The 22,923-nt window shown below is 44.5% G+C and overlaps 1 protein-coding gene across 3 annotated transcripts in view; it reads left to right on the top strand.

Moving 5' to 3' along the window:
• Nucleotides 1–16,534: 16,534 nt before the first annotated feature.
• The window catches only part of LOC123750759 (uncharacterized), a 184,151-nt gene continuing 177,762 nt past the window's right edge, over nucleotides 16,535–22,923 (top strand). For 2 of the 3 annotated variants that reach the window (XM_069307763.1, XM_069307761.1), the window contains exon 1: nucleotides 16,535–16,747. Coding sequence is in view for 2 of the 3 variants with exons in the window: in XM_069307761.1 (XP_069163862.1) it covers nucleotides 16,730–16,747 (18 nt within the window). In the remaining variant the exon portion in view is untranslated. The remainder of the gene's footprint in view (nucleotides 16,748–22,923) is intronic. The other variant, XM_069307762.1, reaches the window with a different exon arrangement.

The following is a 22,923-nucleotide window of genomic DNA, read 5'->3' as shown; positions in this document are numbered from 1 at the left end:
ACCATCGACAAACTCTGATCCCATGCAAGCACATCATCTGCAGCCAAATGCCGTAGAATACTGATTACTTCAGCATTGTGTCTTTCAACCAAACCATTCGCCGATGGTCGATATGCCAGCACTGGAGTATGTTTGAATTGATACACACTCGCGATGCTTGGAAATACTTGATTGATAAACTCTAACCCTTGGTCTGACACAACTTGTTGAGGAGCCCCAAACCTGGTTAACACACTTTCCACCATGGCCTGGGTCACATCCTCTGCCGACTTAGAACGGAGTGCACTCTCCACAGTGAACCGTGTGAGTGCATCCACTGCTACAAATATGTACCTCGCCCCTGAATGAGCTTGTGGTAGCGGCCCAATGAGATCTATGTGTACTCTCTCGAAGGGAGTACTCACATCCGGCCACCTACGCAAAGGTTCCGCCCCCAACCTATGTGCCTTGTACCTCAGACAACTGTCACAAGAGGCTACATAGACCTTGATATCTTTACCCATGGATGGCCAATAGAACCTTTGACGTGCCCTCTGCAACGTCTTGGACTCCCCTCCATGGCCTGCTGCTGGGATGTTATGACACAGATACATTGCAGTCCTCTGGAACTCCGGTGTCAAGACTGCCTGGTATACTGGTTCAGACCGTATACCCGAAACCCTACCAAGATGATACAACACCTCATCTTCAACCACAAACTCATCCACTGGTGCTGGAAGTGACTTCCTGAACTCCGCACGCTGACCCCTCAAAAACTTCCTTACCTCCCCCCACAGGGGGTGACCTTCCTGACTCCGTATCAACTCCCTCACATTCCACGACACATCTTCCTCCCCCCTTTCACTCACCACTGCTACATTGTGACACCTTGACAACGCGTCAGCGACCACATTGCTTTTCCCTGGTACATGTTCAAAGTTTGTAATGTTAAACTCTGAGAGCGAGATAACCCACCGTGCCAGCCGCTGACAAGGCTCCTTGGACTCGAACGCATACTTAAGGGGTTTGTGATCGCTTCTGAGCCAAATTTCATGTCCAAGCAAGATGTACCGATTCCGTTGTAATATGAATGTGATCGCTAGCGCTTCCCTCTCAATCGTACTTTAGTTCCTCTCTGCAGGACATAGTACTCGTGAACAAAATGCAATGGGACGCTCCCGTCCTCGCTCATCCACCTGAGCTACCACACCACCTATCGCTGCGCCAGAAGCATCCGCATACAACAGAAACGGTTTGCTAAAATCTGGGTGCGCCAAGATACTGCGAGAGCTGACAGCAGCCCTCAGTACCTGGAACGCCTGCTGTTGTTCCTTCCCCCACACGAACTCTGCAAGTCCACTGATCTGATGTAATGGTCTTGCAATTTTTGAAAAATCTTTAATAAATCGCCGATAATAGCTAACCAACCCCAGGAAAGATTTGCACTCTTTCTTGTTCTGTGGAACTGGGAACTCTTGAATATCCCTGGTTTTATCTGGCAATGGACTGATACCCATCCGGCCCACTGTATGACCCAGGAATGTTACCGATTCTCCAAAAAAAACTGCATTTTTCGAAATTCACCATGAGGTTGTGTGACCTCAGCCTTAGCAAGAGTTTCCTCAAATTATGCATGTGCTCCTCTAATGACTTTCCCAGCACGATTACGTCATCGAGGTACAGCAACGCTGTGGGACCTATCAACCCCGATAATACACTCATCATTAGCCTACTGAACACAGCAGGTGCTGACTTCAACCCGAAAGGAAGTGGTTTATATTGCCAGAGCTCGTTGTTGCACGCACTAAACGCTGTGATTTCCCTCGACTCTTCCTCCAGCGGTATCTGGTGATACCCACTGAGTAGGTCTAATGTGGTAAAATAATGTGTACCTTCAAGTGTGTCAATGTGTCCTGTATGTTAGGTAATGGGTATGCTTCGTCTTTCGTCAGCTTGTTTATTCTGCGGAAATCTACGCATAACCTCACTCCCCCATTCTTTTTCCTGACTACTACGAGAGGGCTGTGCCAAGGTGAACTGGATGGTTCAATGATATCATGATCTCTTAACTGGCTTATCTCCTCCTTCACCTCCCTCTGGTGTGCCATTGGTATGCTATATGCTCTCGTATATACTGGATGTGCGCCCTCTACGTCAATCCTATGTGCTCCTTGAGTAATGCACCCAGGGGGTTCCCCTCTCAACGCAAAAACATCCGGGAACTCCCTGACTAAGCCCCTTAAGGCTTCCTTAACCTCCCTTTCCATGGACATCCTATCCACTATTCCCATTAATTTATCCATTCTATCCTCATCGCCCTCACACTGACTTACTGATATGGCTGCAATAATCTCCTCCACAGGGTGCCCCCACGCTACCTGTGCATGCTTACTCAAGGTGACAGGCCAGCGAGAGTGATTAAAAACCCTCAACCGAATTACACCTTCATTTATGTCTTCAATAGTCTCCATTATCACCAACCCTGCTGGATTATCTAATGGCTCAATTTGCACAACGTCTACTCCCTTGGCTTTACATGCCATTTTAATCACTAAGGATGCTTCTCCCGGAATGGTGACATCCTTGGGTACCGTGACTGCCCACTGTATATTCTGGTCCCCAGCCGAGTTACCACAGTTACCCCTCACTACTGCTACTCCTTCTCTACTCCTCACCTTGTTAAGGTCTACCGCTTGACCTCCACATACCAATTTATTCCCCCTTGCGCTGAACGCTATGGTACATGAGTATTTTTCGAGGAAATCAATTCCCAGGATAATGTTGGTATGTTTCAGCCCTATATCCTGTATTACTACAAAACTATGTTTAAACCATCTATCTTCTAGCTGGAAATCCACAGTTGTCTCACCCAACACCCGCAACGCATTGTCCCCCACCGCCGTTAATCTCCTGTTGTTCGGTATCAGCCTGACGTCTGATCCTAACACGCTACGACTCATGATGGACACGGAAGCACCGGTGTCCACCAAGGCTGTATAGATAGTGCCCTTTAACCGTAAATGCACCTCTATGGGATGACCCGACCCGACGGTACACAACCACTGTCCGCCACCCCCTACTGTACACACTGGGTAATTAGGCGGAACAAAAAGCTTACACTGCCAGGCCACGTGTTTACCGTCACCACACAGCTTACACACTTTCGTCTGCTTAGGTCGTTCTGGCTCGTGTTTACCTGCATTGTACCCCGTTCCCCGGGGATACCCTCTACCGGTACCCTGGTTCTGGTGGTACATTCCTGTTGCTCCCTGAGCAGGCGTGTATCGTGGTGGAGCAGGAGTGAACCTGCCTCCACGTGCCCCTTGATTATAGTCTCCTCGCTGCCCACGAGTACTCTGATGGGGTCCCCACGACACCCCACTCGTATTGTGTCCCTGGAACACCCTTGGCTCCCAGCCCTTATTATTGTTACGTCGAGGAGCACCTCGCCCCTTGCCCTTGGAATGTGTGACCCCCGCCGCGGGTCCATCCCTTTCACCTTGGAATATGCCAATGCAATCTTTGCCTGATCCGACCATGACCCCACACTAGTCGCCTTCTCTAGAGCAAAGAAAAATGTTCTAATATCCATCAGTAACTGACCTTTCGAATCCCGTTTGGCGCCCCAAAACGTGGGTATGTCTCCATATACCTTAGGTCCTGCATTAGTCGTCTCATGCGTGCTCAACACATTTTTCAACCACTGTGCAACCTGCCCAATTGTCTCTGACGCTGCCGCCTGCGCCGTAAGCAACGCCGCCGTGTTATCACCACTCTCACCCTGACCGACATTACTCGTGGCCTGGCCACTGGCGCCCCTATTACTACCCGTACTCGTCATGGCTACTCGCCCCTTATGTGCTCGTGTATGAACCAGCTTGACGCTTTGCCGTACAGTAACCTTACTTGGCCTTATTCCCTTAATCTCACTAGAATCACTTATAATTTTAAGCCACCATTAACAACGTCACTCATCAGTTCCCCGCACAACTGTTTCCACCCCTTAGGGGACCTTTCCCTGCCGCACAACGTGACCACTCCACTTGGCCACACACCTTGGCCCCACACCCCACTATGGCCACTCACTGGCCCACACACCTTCCCTTCCTCACTCCAATATCCACCGTCCTGAACACAACCCGACGTCTACCAATTCCCGAACATTCCCTCACCAACTAAACCAGTAACACACTTCCTTCATCTCTCAAAGTGTCCCAAAACCTGTTTGCGCTGCCACCAAATATGTCGTCTACCAATTCCCAACTAAACCAGTAACACACTTCCTTCATCTCTCAAAGCGTTCCAAACCTGTTTGCGCTGCCACCAAATATGTCGTTATGCTGAACCCCGGTTCATTCCGAACACAGCGATTACACAACACATAACACCTTGCCTCAGCAACCGTTCCCACCACCGTGTACTCCTGCACACACCAGACCCTTGAGGCGTACCACTAGGTTTGTACTGGAACACAATGAGTGAAAATATGAAAGGTATTTAAAGGCCGTCGGGTTTTGTCATTTAATTTCAAGAATAAACTCTGACAATTAATAACATATTGATGTACTCTCTTAGGTAAATACACTCTCAATACCCATAGACCACTTGACCTCCGCGGTCACCACTTGCACTCGTAACTTCTGCCTAAGTCCCTAATACGGATTGATTACTTCAACGCTCCCGGTTAGTCTTTCATTCAATACTCACATACTGCAAACTTATCTTGATCACTAAGATCACACCAGGTTCTTGCATAGCTGTCTGCTACACTTCGCTGCTGCCACAAACGGAGACCCGGAGGACTTGCCAGTTCCACTCCCATAACAAGAATGTCTCCAGTCAGCCATCTACCTCAACCATTTCACCCCGCCTCTTAAGGAAGGTATAATCCGATTAACCTTATCCCTAGAGCGGTAACCTTGTTCCTAGAAGCCTGAGTCCTCTTTCCAGGAATTATTAATTTGGCTAAGCAGCTGCGGTCTTAATCCATTGACCTTTCTTAGATATGTGATCCATAGTCTGTCTACTTAACATGTACTTACAATCATCATTCGTTAAGTGTTGTAGTAATGATCCTCTAGCTAATAATCCCTACTAACTTGTGGATTACAACACCGTTTTATCTTGGGCACGCCAGATTCTGTGCCTCGGCCTCTTGCGACTACTGGCCATCCGCTTTCTGAATGTGACCAACTTGTTTGGGAAGCTTATTGCTTACGTTTTCCAGCTCGGGAGTACCCGGGGAAGTATACGTGATTGGTGTGCTTGGTTTCTGTCTGTATTGTGCGTGTTGTTTCCCTTGGTGCCTGTGTGCATCACGTGTGTGGAGGTTTTGTTTCTGTTGCGGCTGCTTCTGTGCTTGTGTGTTAGACTTGGTGCGTTTGTGGGTGGGTGTGTTTTTTCCTGGCTCCTGCATGGGCTTTTTTGTTTGCCCTGTAAGGGTTGTATTCTTTGTGCCTTTTTGTTATTTATGGTATATGTGCTTTAACTCTTATGTCTCTGGAGCGTGTCTTTGTGTAATTTGCGCTTCTCTGTGTGTGGGGTTTGGAGTGCCCGAGTTTATACTTTATCCGTCCCTTTCACTTATCTTGGTATTTGTATTCATGTTCCTGTTTTATGGATGTTCTTTTTGCCTCTTTGCCTTTTCTTGCTGTTATTTGTCTCTTTCATGTGCCATGTGTTTTTGACTTGTGCTAGTTATGTATTATTTTTCTGTTCTATCCTTTTTGTGCTTTGTATTCTGCCTTTTAAATATAAAAAAGAGTGTTTTTTTTGTACTTACGGGTCCTTGTGTGATTCTGTTTTCTGTTATTAATGCCTTGTGTCCTGTACTGCTTTTAGTTTGTCTTATGTACCCGTGTTGGAGTTTGTTATGTGCTTGTATCATGTGTAGTTCTCTATTGATTATTCGTGTATTTCCCTTTTGATTATTCTTGTCTTTGGGTTCTTTGACTGATATATTACTGTATTCTGTGTATTTTGTATGTACTCATGTTTTTTATGTATGGTTTTCTGTTTGTACTGTGGTTTTCTTTTATAAATAAACAAAAATGACCTCGTTAAATAAATCGTGACTCCCGGTCACGTTAAATGACTTCAATTCTGAAGGAATCCTTCACAGTACAAAACGCATTCCATCAAAGACACAACTTCTCTACAGTTCACACATCGTACAACACAGTACATCACAGGACAACACGGTACATCCTTGCCACTCACGGCAAAACTTGTAAATGACTTCCCCAGTAAATTATCTTCCCCAATAGTTCACAACTTTTCCACAACACAACAGTAAAATAAGCGCTGAACAATATAATAAAGAATTATCAATAACCAAGGGAAACATCCCTGTTACCACTTTACTGCTGAAACGGGAAACAATTACAATAAAATTACATACACAGCACATATAGAGACATGGAAACAATTAAAGATCACTTTGCTCCACCACTGAATGTGTCTCTGTGTCCTCACACACGTCAACCTCACAGTTGCGCTCCACCTCAACTTGACGTCAAACAGGGGTAACTCACACGTCTTCAATTCCCATTCACTTCACCAGGTTGTCGACAAGGACAGAGGACAGACGGACCACTGGGTACGAAACCAGCTCCAGAGATTAAACAGTGTACTTACATTAATTCACCGGCCGGTACATACATACACACACACATCTACCATTTACTACGTCTACCATTCCCCACTCTGCTGCTGCTGTTGGTGAAATAGACGTCCTCACTACTTCATACACATGGTCGGCTGGACCACGGGGTCGGCTGGACACGGGTAGGCTGAAGCACGGGTAGGTGGACCACACACACAGACCAGGGTGATGCAGGACGCTCGTCTCAACGTCGCCAAGAGTACACGCGGCACACAATTACACACAGAGCTGATGGTGGTACCACGCCCTCCTTACTGAAGCGGTACAACATGTACAACGGTACGCGGTGCTACACGCCACACGAGAATGACAGAGTCCTTCACTGTTCACTGCTAATTCCTCACAATTATGAATGTAAGGTTTCCATCATATCAATAAAACATTCCCTAGCTTGACTCACTGCGATACCTTGAAGCTAAGGTGCGATAGACGGCGGATGTCACTAACACACGACGATAACAGCTTCCCTCAGGCCAGTTGCTCTGAGATGGCGTCTCACGATCACGCAGCTTAAATGACAAAGTTAACACTGTTAATATCGTTGAATACACCTTCGCGCGACGCCGGATTCTTTCGCACGACACCCGGAAAGATAGTACGACGACGAGTGTGACTTTACTGACGTTGCAGGTGGTATTTACTGGTGCTTGGCCTTAGCACGAGAAAGTACGTCCTTCGTTAGCAACATTCCTAGTAAGAATAGCTATTTTGGCGCCAACATGGCTCTAGGTGCCATGCGGTACCCCTCAGCCTCTTGGCCAATCACGGCATTCCTGAGGACCAAGCGCCTTGGCCAATGGCGTACCGGCCTCACGACGCTACCCTATCTCTCACGCTGTGGACACGTGATGGGAAGAAGCCGACAATCGTTAACCCCCCAAACCTCCCGCAACAATTGAACTAGTACAAAAATTTCCCTGAAATCAACTCCCTTATGTAATTTCATTTACAGACCTGATACAGCGATCAGAATGACATCAATGGCTAGCAAATGTCACGGGCTGTTTAACAACACCCAACACGACTGTGTAGAAGTTATATTCAGAAAGTTGAGTCACGGTGCACATTACTGGTGCTCTATGAAATTTCGTACCTCATCCAGTCCACGAAAGAGCAGGAAAAATCTGCCTCCTGACACACATGATCAGATTATTGCTGATTTTACTAGGTTAAAAGTAAACTATTGTGAGATATGGCTTAAATCACTTTCAGTTACAGAGTTTGAGACTCGAAAATGATTTTATTTACTGAAGAAGTATTATCTTGTCTTCCAGATAGACTATCCATCAATATGGTTGAAAAAAAATACCATAACGGATATATATGAGCTCTCAAAGCTCGCTATTGAGCATGAGTTACTTACCAGGGTACAATTTAAAGCCCAGTCTAATAATTTTAATAGTAGAGTAAATCCTAATGCTGATAAAAATGTTCACCAGACCAAACCCAGTTATAATCCACCTGCTACTCACATAAATTTTTCTCTTGTTAAGTCTAAGATTGAGAATACACAGTCAGGGATGCAAGACCCCAGTAATGTAATTAATAAATCTTCAGGGAGTGTGACAGGGTCAACCACTGACAGTGGATTTTGCAGTCATTGCAGGAGAAGAGGTCATGTCATAACTTCCTGCTTTCAGAAACACCCAGAGTTAAGACCTACAGGTCTCATTTTTTGTAGGGGTGTGCAGAGAAGAGTTAATAATAAACATGTTACTGTAGATCCCAAATGGAAGTCCAATTAGCATCCATATATCCATTCTGGTGAAGTTTTATGTACTAATAGGAAATAGAAACCAGATGTTCTTCTCCGTGATAATGGTGCTTCACAAACACTAATTTCAGCTTGTGTACTCTCTATTGTTACAAAGAGAGAGTTATTGGGGAATTTGTAGTTCTTCAGAGTGTTGTAGGATGTCAAAATGTACCTCTGATAGATGTTACTATGTAGTCCAACCTTACCCCAGGCTTGTGCACTGTTGGTGTTAGTAAACAGTTGCCCATCCCAGGTGTGGATGTTATTTTGGGCATTGATGTGGCTATAAATCATGTTGGGAAGGTTGATCCTATTTTGTTACCAGAATCAGTTATTTTGAATCAACAGCCAGTTGCAGTGGAAAGTGTTGTATACCCTGCTTGTGCCGAGTCTAGTTCAGTGAATGAACAGTCTGTTGAAGTGGATAGAGTTATCTACCCTACCTGTGATGATTCCAGTTCTATTATTGTTCCAGTTATCAGTTCTCCAAGACCAGTACCCTTTCAGAGGAGAAGTGGGATGTGGGTTTTCAGGATTCCTGTGTGGCCAACCTAGTTGTTGAGAGTAAGTCTGGTACTATGATCCCGTTTTATTCTAATCCGGTGAATGATTTGAAACAGGACGTCCATGTGCCATTGTCTTGCCTGCTCTTACGAACGTTGTGCCAGGAGTTGAGAGAAAATAAGTTGTTGCCTTGACTTCGCTTTATTCTAACCAGGTGAATGGTTTGGGAAAAGATGTCGGGTTGACAGGGGCTTTCCCGCTCACTCCAAAGTTAGAATCAGTTGACGAGAGTCAGTCCGTTGTAGAGGCCCCGCCTCACCCTAGACTAGAGGATGGTGAAGGGGAGGAGGCTAAATTACCTGATACTTGCATGCTTGCTTCAGATTTCGAGTCCTTTAATTTGTGTATATTGAGTACAACTGACCCCAAGACATCAGAGAGGTGCAAGGAGACAGTCTGTACTTCGGTGGGAGATCAGTCTGGAGAGTGTGGGAGATCAGCCAGAGCTTCTGACGAGTAGATGGAGACTCATTTAGCCTCCCTCTTCAGTTGTCTGTGAGGATGTGACCGAGCCTGGTAGAGTTATTGAATGTAAACAGACAGTACTCCAAGCATCTTCATATTATGTCACGGGAGGAAAATTTGGTAAATCTTGTGTAATAGTAGAATAATTTCTTCTAGGCCTAAGTTGTAGAGAGTTGTGGCCAGTTATTCTTATTCCATGGGGAGTAAATGTTTATCATTGGGTAAATTGAGGCAGAGTGTTCTTAGGATGTTCTTGCAATCTATTGTTATTCCGCAGGAGCCATTCTCCCTTGTAGTAATGGACTGTGGGGCATCTTTGTCCAGTCTTGTTGTTGAACAGAGAGAGTTTACTCCAGTAAGTAGTATATCCAGTTGTCCTGAGAAAATTGTGTGTCATTTTAGAGGTGTCTCTACTTTTAGATCTAGTTTATTTTGCTGCAAGAATAATGAAAAAAATGTATGTTCCGCTCAAGTGTGGTACTGACTTTCAGAGTCAAAATGGTGTTGGAGGATTTCGTTAGAAGTTGGAGCAGATGTTCCATGTCCCAGGAGTGTGGTACAAGTTGGAGTGGGACAAGGTTATCCCACCTATTTGGTTTGATGAGTGTGAAGGGTTACAGGTTGTCCTTGGGTGGTTCCCAAGTAAGCTGCTTTTCATCTTCAAGATGATAAGACCCTTAAACCTATTGTTTGATTGTTCGATGTCACCAGAAGGAAGTCACTTACTGAGTGAAATCCATAGTAGGGGTTGTCAAGGTTTCTGCATGGTTTTGTTATTTTCTTGGGAGATCAGGATGGTTATGAAGGTGTGGTTTGTACTAAAGTTCACCATTAGAGGGTGTGAGCTTGTTTTTGGAGTAGTGATTTGGATATTGTGCATAGGAATAATCCTGTTTTCTTTCACTGATCGTTATGACAGAGTTATGAAACAATTGACTTATGTGTTCACTGATGATCATCTGAGTCAGTTCAATCAGGTAGTCCCTGCACTTGTCCTTGTGGTTTGTGTCTGTTGGGTTGGATGTCAAAGGTCTTCTGAGAACATGTGTTGTGTTTCTGAGGGTTCTATGAGTGAAGATATTTCAGATGTATCTGTGTGGTTTAACCATGTTTCTTCTACTTTTAGAACCAATTGGTTGAGGATGTATGTTCCACAGAGGATCCAGTGTGATGGGATACAAATATCCTTGCCAGGGCATGCCCAGATCAACCTCATTACCCAAGAGAAGTCACTAAACCACCTTGCATCCAGTTAGTTTCATCAAAGTGGTTAAACTCCAGAAACAAGGAGTTATGAAAAATGGAACCTGTATTGGAAAATGTCACCATGTAGAAATTGGGTACTGCGGAAGTTTGGGACTGATATAAGTTTAACAGTGAAAACAGATGAAAAGATAACTCGTGGCATAGACCTTGATAGAGTGGGTCCATTAATTAATATTGCTATTCGTGTGCATCATTATAAAATTATTGACAGGAGAGTGAAGTATTACCTCATGAATATAAGTGAACAGAATGAGATTGTGCCCTGGAGAGATAAATTTGCATACACCAGTGGAACGGGTGCGAAACTCGTGATATATACAGACAGTGATGTAGGACATGATAAAAGGACTGAACTTTTTGATTTTCATGTGAGACCTAATTGGTTGAAATTTGAGTGTTGGAGAAATAAAGTATACCTGTGTTTTCATTTTTGGCAAACAGATATTTCATGTTTATTATTATTTGCATAGGATGTTCAGTGTCGTTGATTCTGTACATTTCAATGAGCATATGATTCATTTTACATATTCTTTTATGTATGCATACTTTGCCACTAATGTACTATTTACTGTACTTACTTTAGTCAAAAATGTAATTAATCTTCAATTAATTCCATTTTTTTTTTATCTGAGGTGAGGGGTATGTTACGATCCAAGTAATGATTATGAATACCTGACTCACTGTAATCATATTGTAAACAATCATCTCAGATGGTAGTATTTGTATGAGAGAAATTGGCATATTTATTTGCAATATGAATGATGTATTGAATGATAAAGCAGAATGTATGATGTGAAGTATTAAGTGATAAAGCAGAATGAATGATGTATTGAATGACAAAACAGAATGCATGATAGTATTGTATGATGTATTATATTGTATGATGTATTATATTGTATGATGTATTACACTGTATGCTGTATGATTGGTGTCATGGCTGACCTGTTAAGTGACCACGATATGTTCTTGTCTGATACCTGTGAGATTGTGGAAAGTGGGGCGAGTATGGAATCACCCGTTCGGTTGCCAGAAGTCGCCTTCTTTTAGAAGTAAATCTATTATTTTAAGCCAATTAAGAATGTTTATTCTTTTAGTTACAATATTTGCAAGTATTAAACATTATTTTTGTATGATTGTGTATGTTTTGGAATGGTTACTTCCATTTGTATTGTGTATAATTGGAGAGTGTATCTACTTTGTGGTAGCCTTGAGGACTTGCCAGACAGCGCTTGAGTCATGCTAGAGGAGCTCAGTAGCTAGTGAACGGTTGAACTGATAACATATATTCTTCTTAAGTTAAGTCTTGTAATGGTTCTTTCTTCTAGTGTAGGTGATATTTTTTTATCTGATGAGACATTAATGGTCTAAGACATACTTCACATACTTCAATTAGGAATATAATTGTTTTATTATGTTTACTGAGGAATTTATATATTTTTTCTTTTATTTATATATGTGTTTTCGTTATCCATTAGTGTTTGTATCTACATGGTTGCATTCTGGTATATCAAATACCTGCATGGGACTGTCCCCCTAGATATATTTTCCCTGCTGACCGATATATGAGCTTTGCTGAACCAGATAGGTAACAGGGTGAACATTGCTGGGGTCAGGGAACATGGGAGGCATGGTCTGAAGAGGAACTTTACTATCTGGGGAGGTGTAGGTGATTGGTGGTGGATGGTTGAGGGATTGGATGGTGGGAGGCTTCTGTTACAATACTCCCTGGGGGTGCTGGCCTGCTGGTGGGGTGAGTACCACTTCCCTCTGAGGTTCCTAGAGACACTGAGCAGAGTCCGGTGACTGCCATATCCCCACCCCTTTCTTTGCGTCTCCTTCTTGCTTCTGCAGCCTTCCTTCTCTCTTCCCTCGTCATGTCCCTTTGCAGAAAGACTTTCTCATATCCCCCTAACCTTACAAGTCTGCTCTTCCTGGAAAGTATATTCTCCTTTGTTTCCTCGTTCGTGAGCACTACCTTTATCAGTCGTTTCCTAGCCTAGCCTGAAAACCTTCTCTATGTTGCCATTAGTGTCTTCCATATCCAGTCTCTCCAAGATCTCTGTCAAAGTTGTTCGGTCCCTTCTTCTCCACTGCTCCCGATTGGATCCCTCTGGTTCCTGTACTCCTACAATTATAACTGCTCTTTTCCTTTCCAGCATTTGTTCAATGTATTTTGTGGCTTCCTGTGAGGTATCTGCTTTCATAGCTGCTGCCTCTAAAGCGGCCTTGGCACTTGGGCTTTTTGCAGTATTTCTGTAAAAGAGAGTCCCCCCAGGAAGGAGCCTTCTATCAGCTTCATCCCCTGTTTCCAAAAGGTTGCATACCCCGTACTGGTTCGAATTCTGATTCTCCCTGAATCTCTTTATCTCCTATCTGGCTTCCTCCAACTCACTTCTTTGGCTCTGAATTAATGCTTGCATTTCCTGCATGTCTCTGCCGGATCCCACTTTCATTTCCTACAGGTCTCTGCTGAATCTCATTTTCATTTCTTGCAGGTCTCTGCTGAATCCCTTTTGCATTTCCTGCAGGTCATTGCCGAATCCCCCTAACGCATGGCTGATCAATTCACAGGTGGTATCCACCATTCTCCCCTGTCCCTGTGTGTGGTGATGTCCCTCAATCATTTTCTCTGGCTGAGGGGAAATGCTCTCTCTTTTCCTCGTGCATGTGTTTATATGTATGTGTGTTTGTTGAATATGTGTGTGTTTGTGCGTGTGCATGCGTGTGTGTGTGTGTGTGTGTGTGTGTACTCACCTAATTGTGTTGCGGGAGTTGAGCTTTGGCTCTTTGGTCCCGCCTCTCAACTGTCAATCAACTGTCAATGTGTGTGTGTGTGTGTGTGTGTGTGTGTGTGTGTGTGTGTGTGTGTGTGTGTGTGTGTGTGTGTGTGTGTGTGTGTGTGTGTGTGTGTACTCACCTAATTGTACTCACCTAATTGTGCTTGCGGGGGTTGAGCTCTGGCTCTTTGGTCCCGCCTCTCAACCGTCAATCAACTGGTGTACAGATTCCTGAGCCTATTGGGCTCTATCATATCTACATTTGAAACTGTGAATGGAGTCAGCCTCCACCACATCACTTCCTAATGCATTCCATTTGCTAACTACTCTGACACTGAAAAAGTTCTTTCTAACGTCTCTGTGGCTCATTTGGGTACTCAGCTTCCACCTGTGTCCCCTTGTTCGCGTCCCACCAGTGTTGAAAAGTTCGTCCTTGTTTACCCGGTCGATTCCCCTGAGGATTTTGTAGGTTGTGATCATGTCCCCCCTTACTCTTCTGTCTTCCAGTGTCGTGAGGTGCATTTCCCGCAGCCTTTCCTCATAACTCATGCCTCTTAGTTCTGGGACTAGTCTAGTAGCATACCTTTGGACTTTTTCCAGCTTCGTCTTGTGCTTGACAAGGTACGGGCTCCATGCTGGGGCCGCATACTCCAGGATTGGTCTTACATATGTGGTGTACAAGATTCTGAATGATTCCTTACACAGGTTCCTGAACGCCGTTCTGATGTTAGCCAGCCTCGCATATGCCGCAGACGTTATTCTCTTTATGTGGGCTTCAGGAGACAGGTTTGGTGTGATATCAACTCCTAGATCTTTCTCTCTGTCTGTTTCATTAAGTACTTCATCTCCTATTCTGTATCCTGTACCTGGCCTCCTGTTTCCACTGCCTAGTTTCATTACTTTGCATTTACTCGGGTTGAACTTCAACAGCCATTTGTTGGACCATTCACTCAGTCTATCCAGGTCATCTTGTAGCCTCCTACTGTCATCCTCTGTTTCAATCCTCCTCATAATTTTTGCATCGTCGGCAAACATTGAGAGGAACGAATCTATACCCTCTGGGAGATCATTTACATATACCAGAAACAGTATAGGTCCAAGGACTGACCCCTGCGGGACTCCACTTGTGACGTCTCGCCAATCTGAGACCTCACCCCTCACACAGACTCGTTGTCTCCTGTTGCTTAGGTATTCCTCTATCCACCGGAGTACCTTCCCTCTCACTCCAGCCTGCATCTCCAACTTTCGCACTAGCCTCTTGTGTGGCACTGTATCAAAGGCTTTCTGACAATCCAAAAATATGCAGTCTGCCCACCCTTCTCTTTCTTGCCTTATTTTTGTTGCCTGGTCGTAGAATTCAAGTAACCCTGTGAGGCAGGACCTGCCATCCCTGAACCCATGTTGATGCTGTGTTACAAAGTTCCTTCGCTCCAGATGCTCCACTAGTTTTTTTCGCACAATCTTCTCCATCAGCTTGCATGGTATGCAGGTTAGGGACACTGGCCTGTAGTTCAGTGCCTCCTGTCTATCCCCTTTCTTGTATATCGGGACTACGTTAGCTGCTTTCCAAGTATCTGGCAGTTCCCCTGTTGCCAGTGATTTGTTATACACTATGGAGAGTGGTAGGCTCAGTTCTCTTGCTCCTTCCTTTAGAACCCAAGGGGAGATTCCATCTGGGCCTATAGCCTTCGTCACGTCCAACTCTAGTAAACACTTCCTTACAGTGTGTGTGTGTGTGTGTGTGTGTGTGTGTGTGTGTGTGTGTGTGTGTGTGTGTGTGTGTGTGTGTGTGTGTGTGTGTGTGTGTGTGTGTGTGTGTGTGTGTGTGTGTGTGTGTGTGTGTGTGTGTGTGTGTGTGTGTGTGTGTGTGTGTGTGTGTGTGTGTGTGTGTGTGTGTGTGTGTGTGTGTGTGTGTGTGTGTGTGTGTGTGTGTGTGTGTGTGTGTGTGTGTGTGTGTGTGTGTGTGTGTGTGTGTGTGTGTGTGTGTGTGTGTGTGTGTGTGTGTGTGTGTGTGTGTGTGTGTGTGTGTGTGTGTGTGTGTGTGTGTGTGTGTGTGTGTGTGTGTGTGTGTGTGTGTGTGTGTGTGTGTGTGTGTGTGTGTGTGTGTGTGTGTGTGTGTGTGTGTGTGTGTGTGTGTGTGTGTGTGTGTGTGTGTGTGTGTGTGTGTGTGTGTGTGTGTGTGTGTGTGTGTGTGTGTGTGTGTGTGTGTGTGTGTGTGTGTGTGTGTGTGTGTGTGTGTGTGTGTGTGTGTGTGTGTGTGTGTGTGTGTGTGTGTGTGTGTGTGTGTGTGTGTGTGTGTGTGTGTGTGTGTGTGTGTGTGTGTGTGTGTGTGTGTGTGTGTGTGTGTGTGTGTGTGTGTGTGTGTGTGTGTGTGTGTGTGTGTGTGTGTGTGTGTGTGTGTGTGTGTGTGTGTGTGTGTGTGTGTGTGTGTGTGTGTGTGTGTGTGTGTGTGTGTGTGTGTGTGTGTGTGTGTGTGTGTGTGTGTGTGTGTGTGTGTGTGTGTGTGTGTGTGTGTGTGTGTGTGTGTGTGTGTGTGTGTGTGTGTGTGTGTGTGTGTGTGTGTGTGTGTGTGTGTGTGTGTGTGTGTGTGTGTGTGTGTGTGTGTGTGTGTGTGTGTGTGTGTGTGTGTGTGTGTGTGTGTGTGTGTGTGTGTGTGTGTGTGTGTGTGTGTGTGTGTGTGTGTGTGTGTGTGTGTGTGTGTGTGTGTGTGTGTGTGTGTGTGTGTGTGTGTGTGTGTGTGTGTGTGTGTGTGTGTGTGTGTGTGTGTGTGTGTGTGTGTGTGTGTGTGTGTGTGTGTGTGTGTGTGTGTGTGTGTGTGTGTGTGTGTGTGTGTGTGTGTGTGTGTGTGTGTGTGTGTGTGTGTGTGTGTGTGTGTGTGTGTGTGTGTGTGTGTGTGTGTGTGTGTGTGTGTGTGTGTGTGTGTGTGTGTGTGTGTGTGTGTGTGTGTGTGTGTGTGTGTGTGTGTGTGTGTGTGTGTGTGTGTGTGTGTGTGTGTGTGTGTGTGTGTGTGTGTGTGTGTGTGTGTGTGTGTGTGTGTGTGTGTGTGTGTGTGTGTGTGTGTGTGTGTGTGTGTGTGTGTGTGTGTGTGTGTGTGTGACCAAATTTAATCTTGTTCTGTGTCATGCATAATGTTCAGTGTTATGATAGGCACACGCACTAAGATGGACATTTTCAGGCGGTGAGTCGGTGACTGTGGTGAGGTTCCAGACGGAGGAATTAGCCACCACAGAGGCCCTTCTGGACGCACTCCCCGGGGTCATGCCCAACACCTCCCAGGTACAATACACATCCCCCAACACTAGTAATCACCCACAGTAATGATTCTCACACAGTATTGTGTGTCTCACAGTATTGTGTGTCTCACAGTAATGTGTGTCTCACAGTATTGTGTATCTCACAGTAATGTGAGTCTCACAGCAAAGTGTGTATCACAGTAATGTGTTTCTCACAGTAATGTGTTTCTCACAGTAATGTGTGTCTCACAGTAATGTGTGTCTCACAGTAATGTCTCACAGTAATGTGTGTCTCAAAGTAATGTGTGTCTCACAGTAATGTGTGTGTCACAGTAATGTGTGTCTCACAGTAATGTGTTTCTCATATTAATGTCTCACAGTAATGTGTGTCTCACAGTAATGTGTGTCTTACAGTAATGTGTTTCTCAAAGTAATGTCTCACACTTATGTCTCACAGTAATGTGTCTCACAGTAATGCCTTACACGTATGTCTCGCAGTATTGTGTGTCTCACAGTAATGTGTGTCTCACAGTAATGGCTCACACTTATGTTTCACAGTAATGTGTGTCTCGCAGTAATGTGTGTCTCACAGTAACGTGTGTCTCACAGTATTGTGTGTCTCACAGTAACGTGTGTCTCACAGTATTGTGTGTCTCACAGTAATGTGTCTCACAGTAATTTGTGTCGCACAGTAATGTGTCTCACAGTAATTTTTGTCTCACAGTAATGTGTGACTCACAGAAATGTCTCACAGTAATGTGTGTCTCACAGTAATGTCTCACAATAAATGTGTGTGTCTCAAAGTAATGCCTCACAGTAATGCGTGTCTCACATTAATGTCTCACAGTAAAATTTGTCACACAAAAATGTTTCACAGTAAAGTTTGTCACACAGTAATGTCTCACAGTAAAGTTTGTCACACAGTAATGTCTCACAGTAAAATATCCCAGTAATGTCTTAGAGTAAAGTATCACAGTAATGAGTCTCAAAACAATGTCTCACAGTAATGTGTATCCCAAAGTTAAGTCTCACAGTAATGTGTATCCCACAGTTAAGTCTCACAGTAATGTGTATCCCACAGTTAAGTCTCACAGTAATGTGTATCCCACAGTTAAGTCTCACAGTAATGTGTATCCCACAGTTAAGTCTCACAGTAATGTGTATCCCACACTTAAGTCTCACAGTAATGTGTATCCCACACTTAAGTCTCACAGTAATGTGTGTCTCACAGTAATGTGTGTCTCACAGTAATGTGTGTCTCACATTAATGTGTGTCACACAGATATGTGTGTCACACAGTATTGTGTCTCACAGTATTGCTTGTCTCACAGTAATGTGTGTCTCACAGTAATGTGTGTCACACAGTAATGTGTATCTCACAGTAATAAGACACTCATTAATGAAAGTCATCCAGTAATGGGTGTAACCTAATGATTATCACCAATTATCACTGTGTGATATTACTGGGTGATAGTAATAGGAGATACTGCTGGGAGTTTCTACTGTGGGATACAACTGGGTGATAATACTAGTAGTATCACAGAGATATATCACACATTAGTATCCTACATTAGTATCACACACTGGTATCACCCATTAGTATCACCCAGTTGTGTCACCCAGTAGTATCACCCAGTAGTAACACCCAGTAATATCACCCAGTAGTAACACACAGTAGTATCACCTAGTAGTATCACCCAGTAGTATCACCCAGTAGTGTCACTCAGTAGTAACACCCAGTAGTATCACCCAGTAGTATCACCCAGTACTATCACCCAGTAGTAACACCCAGTAGTAACACCCAGTAGTAACAGCCAGTAGTATCACCCAGTACTATCACCCAGTAGTGTCACTCAGTAGTAACACCCAGTAGTATCACCCAGTAGTATCACCCAGTAGTATCACCCAGTAGTATCACCCAGTAGTATCTCCCAGTAGTAACACCCAGTAGTAACAGCCAGTAGTATCATCCCAGTAATATCACCCAGTAGTGTCACCCAGTAGTATCACCCAGTAGTATCTCCCAGTAGTAACACCCAGTACTAACACCCAGTAGTAACACCCAATAGTAACTCCCAATACTATCTCCCGGTAGTATCACCCATTAGTGTCACTCAGTAGTAACACCCAGTAGTATCACCCAGTAGTATCACCCAGTAGTATCACCCAGTAGTATCACCCAGTAGTATCTCCCAGTAGTAACACCCAGTAGTAACAGCCAGTAGTATCATCCCAGTAATATCACCCAGTAGTGTCACCCAGTAGTATCACCCAGTAGTATCTCCCAGTAGTAACACCCAGTACTAACACCCAGTAGTAACACCCAATAGTAACTCCCAATACTATCTCCCGGTAGTATCACCCATTAGTGTCACTCAGTAGTAACACCCAGTAGTATCACCCAGAAGTATCACCCAGTAGTATCACCCAGTAGTATCTCCCAGTAGTAACACCCAGTAGTAACACCCAGTAGTATCACCCAGTAGTATCATCCCAGTAGTGTCACTCAGTAGTAACACCCAGTAGTATCACCCAGAAGTATCACCCAGTAGTATCACCCAGTAGTATCTCCCAGTAGTAACACCCAGTAGTAACACCCAGTAGTATCACCCAGTAGTATCATCCCAGTAGTGTCACTCAGTAGTAACACCCAGTAGTATCACCCAGCAGCAACACCCAGTAGTATCACACAGTAGTAACACTCAGCAGTAACTCCCAGTAGTATCACCCAGTAGTAATACCCAGTAGTATCACCCAGTAGCAACACCCAGTAGTATCACACAATAGTAACACTCAGCAGTAACTCCCAGTAGTGTCACTCAGTAGTAACACCCAGTAGTATCACCCAGCAGCAACACCCAGTAGTATCACCCAGTAGTATCTCCCAGTAGTAACACCCAGTAGTAACACCCAGTAGTATCACCCAGTAGTATCATCCCAGTAGTGTCACTCAGTAGTAACACCCTGTAGTATCACCCAGCAGCAACACCCAGTAGTATCACACAGTAGTAACACTCAGCAGTAACTCCCAGTAGTATCACCCAGTAGTAATACCCAGTAGTATCACCCAGTAATATCACACAGAAGTAACTGCCAGTAGTATCACACAGAAGTAACTGCCAGTAGTATCACACAGAAGTAACTGCCAGTAGTATCACACGGAAGTAACTGCCAGTAGTATCACACAGAAGTAACTGCCAGTAGTATCACACAGAAGTAACTGCCAGTAGTATCACACAGAAGTAACTGCCAGTAGTATCACACAGAAGTAACTGCCAGTAGTATCACACAGAAGTAACTGCCAGTAGTATCACACAGAAGTAACTGCCAGTAGTATCAATCAGTAGTTTGACCCATTAGAATCACCCAGTTTTATTCGATAATAACAACCAGTGTTTTCACCCAATAATTAAAACAGTAGTATCACCCAGTAGTAACCCTCAGTTACATCACCAAGTGATATAACTGAGGGTTATATATGTGCTCTGGTTATCGGTCTGGTGTGGCCTATCCAGGTTGCAAAGCCGGAGGGTAGGTTGAGACGGGTTGTGAGGGAGAAGCTGTCACCCATGCAGCAGGTCCCCACTTTCCACTTTGCCAAATGTCTCCAATGGAAACACAAACGCCAATACCGAGTGTGGCAGAGTGCTTCTGTAGCCTCCCTCAGCAGTCATAGTGAGATTAGGTCTGACCCAATGATTTTGGTCCAGCACCATCGCAGACCCATTCTGCTGGGTCTGCGATGGAGAAGGTAGAGTAATAATGCTGGGTCTGCGATGGAGAAGGTAGAGTAATAATGCTGGGTCTGCGATGGAGAAGGTAGAGTAATAATGCTGGGTCTGCGATGGAGATGGTAGAGTAATAATGCTGGGTCTGCGATGGAGAAGGTAGAGTAATAATGCTGGGTCTGCGATGGAGAAGGTAGAGTAATAATGCTGGGTCTGCGATGGAGAAGGTAGAGTAATAATGCTGGGTCTGCGATGGAGATGGTAGAGTAATAATGCTGGGTCTGCGATGGAGAAGGTAGAGTAATAATGCTGGGTCTGCGATGGAGAAGGTAGAGTAATAATGCTGGGTCTGCGATGGAGAAGGTAGAGTAATAATGCTGGATCTGCGATGGAGAAGGTAGAGTAATAATGCTGGGTCTGCGATGGAGATGGTAGAGTAATAATGCTGGGTCTGCGATGGAGAAGGTAGAGTAATAATGCTGGGTCTGCGATGGAGAAGGTAGAGTAATAATGCTGGGTCTGCGATGGAGATGGTAGAGTAATAATGCTGGGTCTGCGATGGAGAAGGTAGAGTAATAATGCTGGGTCTGCAATAGGTGAAGGTAGAGTAATAATTAAAACAATTATTATTATAATAATAATATAATTAATAATTATTACTCTTCCTTGTGCTGGGTCATGAAGGAAGGTGGCATCGGGTGAAAGAGGGCTGTGACGATCAGTGTCTGGAACCCGTAGGTGCGGGGCTCGGACGTTCACCTCCTGGGGCTCGTGAGGCCCAAGCTCTCCTTCAGGAGGCTGGGGTCTTTCTTGCCCTTGATGGGGTGGTTCTTCTCCGACCATGACCACGGCGGGCTCCGGGTTTGGAGTCCTTGTGCCTTCTTTCACCTACTTTGAGGTAAACTCTGAAGTTGGATCCCCTAGGGAAGTTTGTTGTTGCCTTCAACTGTTGCAACCTTGGTCTTTGTTCTGGCAGTTCCTGCAACTTGTCTGGAACCAATCATATTAGAATTTGGCTTTTTATTGGAGACTTTCGGTGCCATTGAAAGGGGGGGGGGTTGCATGGGTGACAGCTACGTAATATAATCGCTCGGCCGCTCGGGTAGGTCGTGCTAGGTCAGGCACGATTTTCCATTTCTAAATCCATGCTGTCTTTTTGTTACAAAGTCGATCCTCTCAAGATGCTCCATAATTCACAACCTGATTATTTTTTCCAGCACTCTATATGGAATCGTGTCAATGATACTAGCCTGTTGTTTAATGCCTCCTGCCATCTAATTTTTTAAATAATGTGAATACATTTGATTTTTCCAGACAACACGGACACTTCCTGTCTCAAATGTTTTATTCCAAATTTTAGACAATGTGTGGCAGAGTGCTTTTGTAGCCTCCCTCAGCAGCCATGGTGAGATTAGGTCTGACCCAATGATTTTGTACCGTCTAGGTCCCCCAGGATTTTTTCACCTCTTCCACCATGACCATAATACCATCCAGTATATCTTCTGGCCTTTCATCTTGCAACCTTGGTCTCCAAGGTGGTTCTAATACTTAGCTTTTGCAGAAACGTCATTTTCAAATTGCCTCTAGGGCTTCGCTCCTAATTCAGCTGTATTTATTCCTAGTTCATTTTAGTGTCTCTATTTTTCTCTGTTCTCATTTCTCTGTATTTTTTCCATGATTTTTTGTTCTTTCTTTAGCTTCCATGCATCGCCTATTGAACCATAGGTTTACTATTTTTTTTCAATCCACCTCTTTTATGAGTGGTATCAACTGTTCCGTTGCATTGACACAATTCACAACAATGAATTTCATCATCTCGTTTGCTGTCTTCATTTCCATTTCTCTTTCCAATTAAATTTCCCACAGAAAGTCCCTCATCCTGTTGTCGTCCCGCGTCTATAATCTCTCTTATTCATCAACGGGTTTCTTTGTGTAACCAATTCCTTCAGTTCCACTATGTATTAAAGCATGACAATGCCTTAAGCTTAAGCTGGTCGCAAGGCTCCTCGAGGCATCTCATACTAATTTTTTTCAACATCTGCTTCATTTTGTGAAAACACTATGTCTAGTGATGCTTTTAGATCGTCTCCTCTTATGTCTACCAGTTTTCCTCTTCGCGTCTCATCACCCACACGGGGATCCTCATTTATCCAGTCTATTTTCCTGTGGGGTGAAGTCCTCCAGTATTAGAATTTTAGCTCTCGTTTCCGTTGCTACTGTGGCTGCTTTTGCCATCACTTTTAGGCAATTTGCATTGCATGAATCGTATTCTTCAAAGGGCCTTCTTTTGTTTGGTGGGGATTATAAACCACTGCTACCACTATTTTCACGCTTCCCACTGTTGCTACTCCTAGTATATACTCTTGCTGGTTAGCTTCCTTTGTGTTTTTAGCTCTTCAAAGCTCTAACAACTGAGTAAGCAACTCCCTATCTGTGTAAACTATTTCTTCTGATTACTTGATACCCTCGGGGGGAAGATTGCATTTTCTAT

The sequence above is a fragment of the Procambarus clarkii genome, chromosome 61, assembly GCF_040958095.1.
Source record: "Procambarus clarkii isolate CNS0578487 chromosome 61, FALCON_Pclarkii_2.0, whole genome shotgun sequence".
In the NCBI taxonomy this organism is placed as follows: Eukaryota; Metazoa; Arthropoda; class Malacostraca; order Decapoda; family Cambaridae; genus Procambarus; species Procambarus clarkii.
Note: the sequence above shows the minus strand (reverse complement) of the source record. Positions and strands in the feature narration are given on the sequence as shown.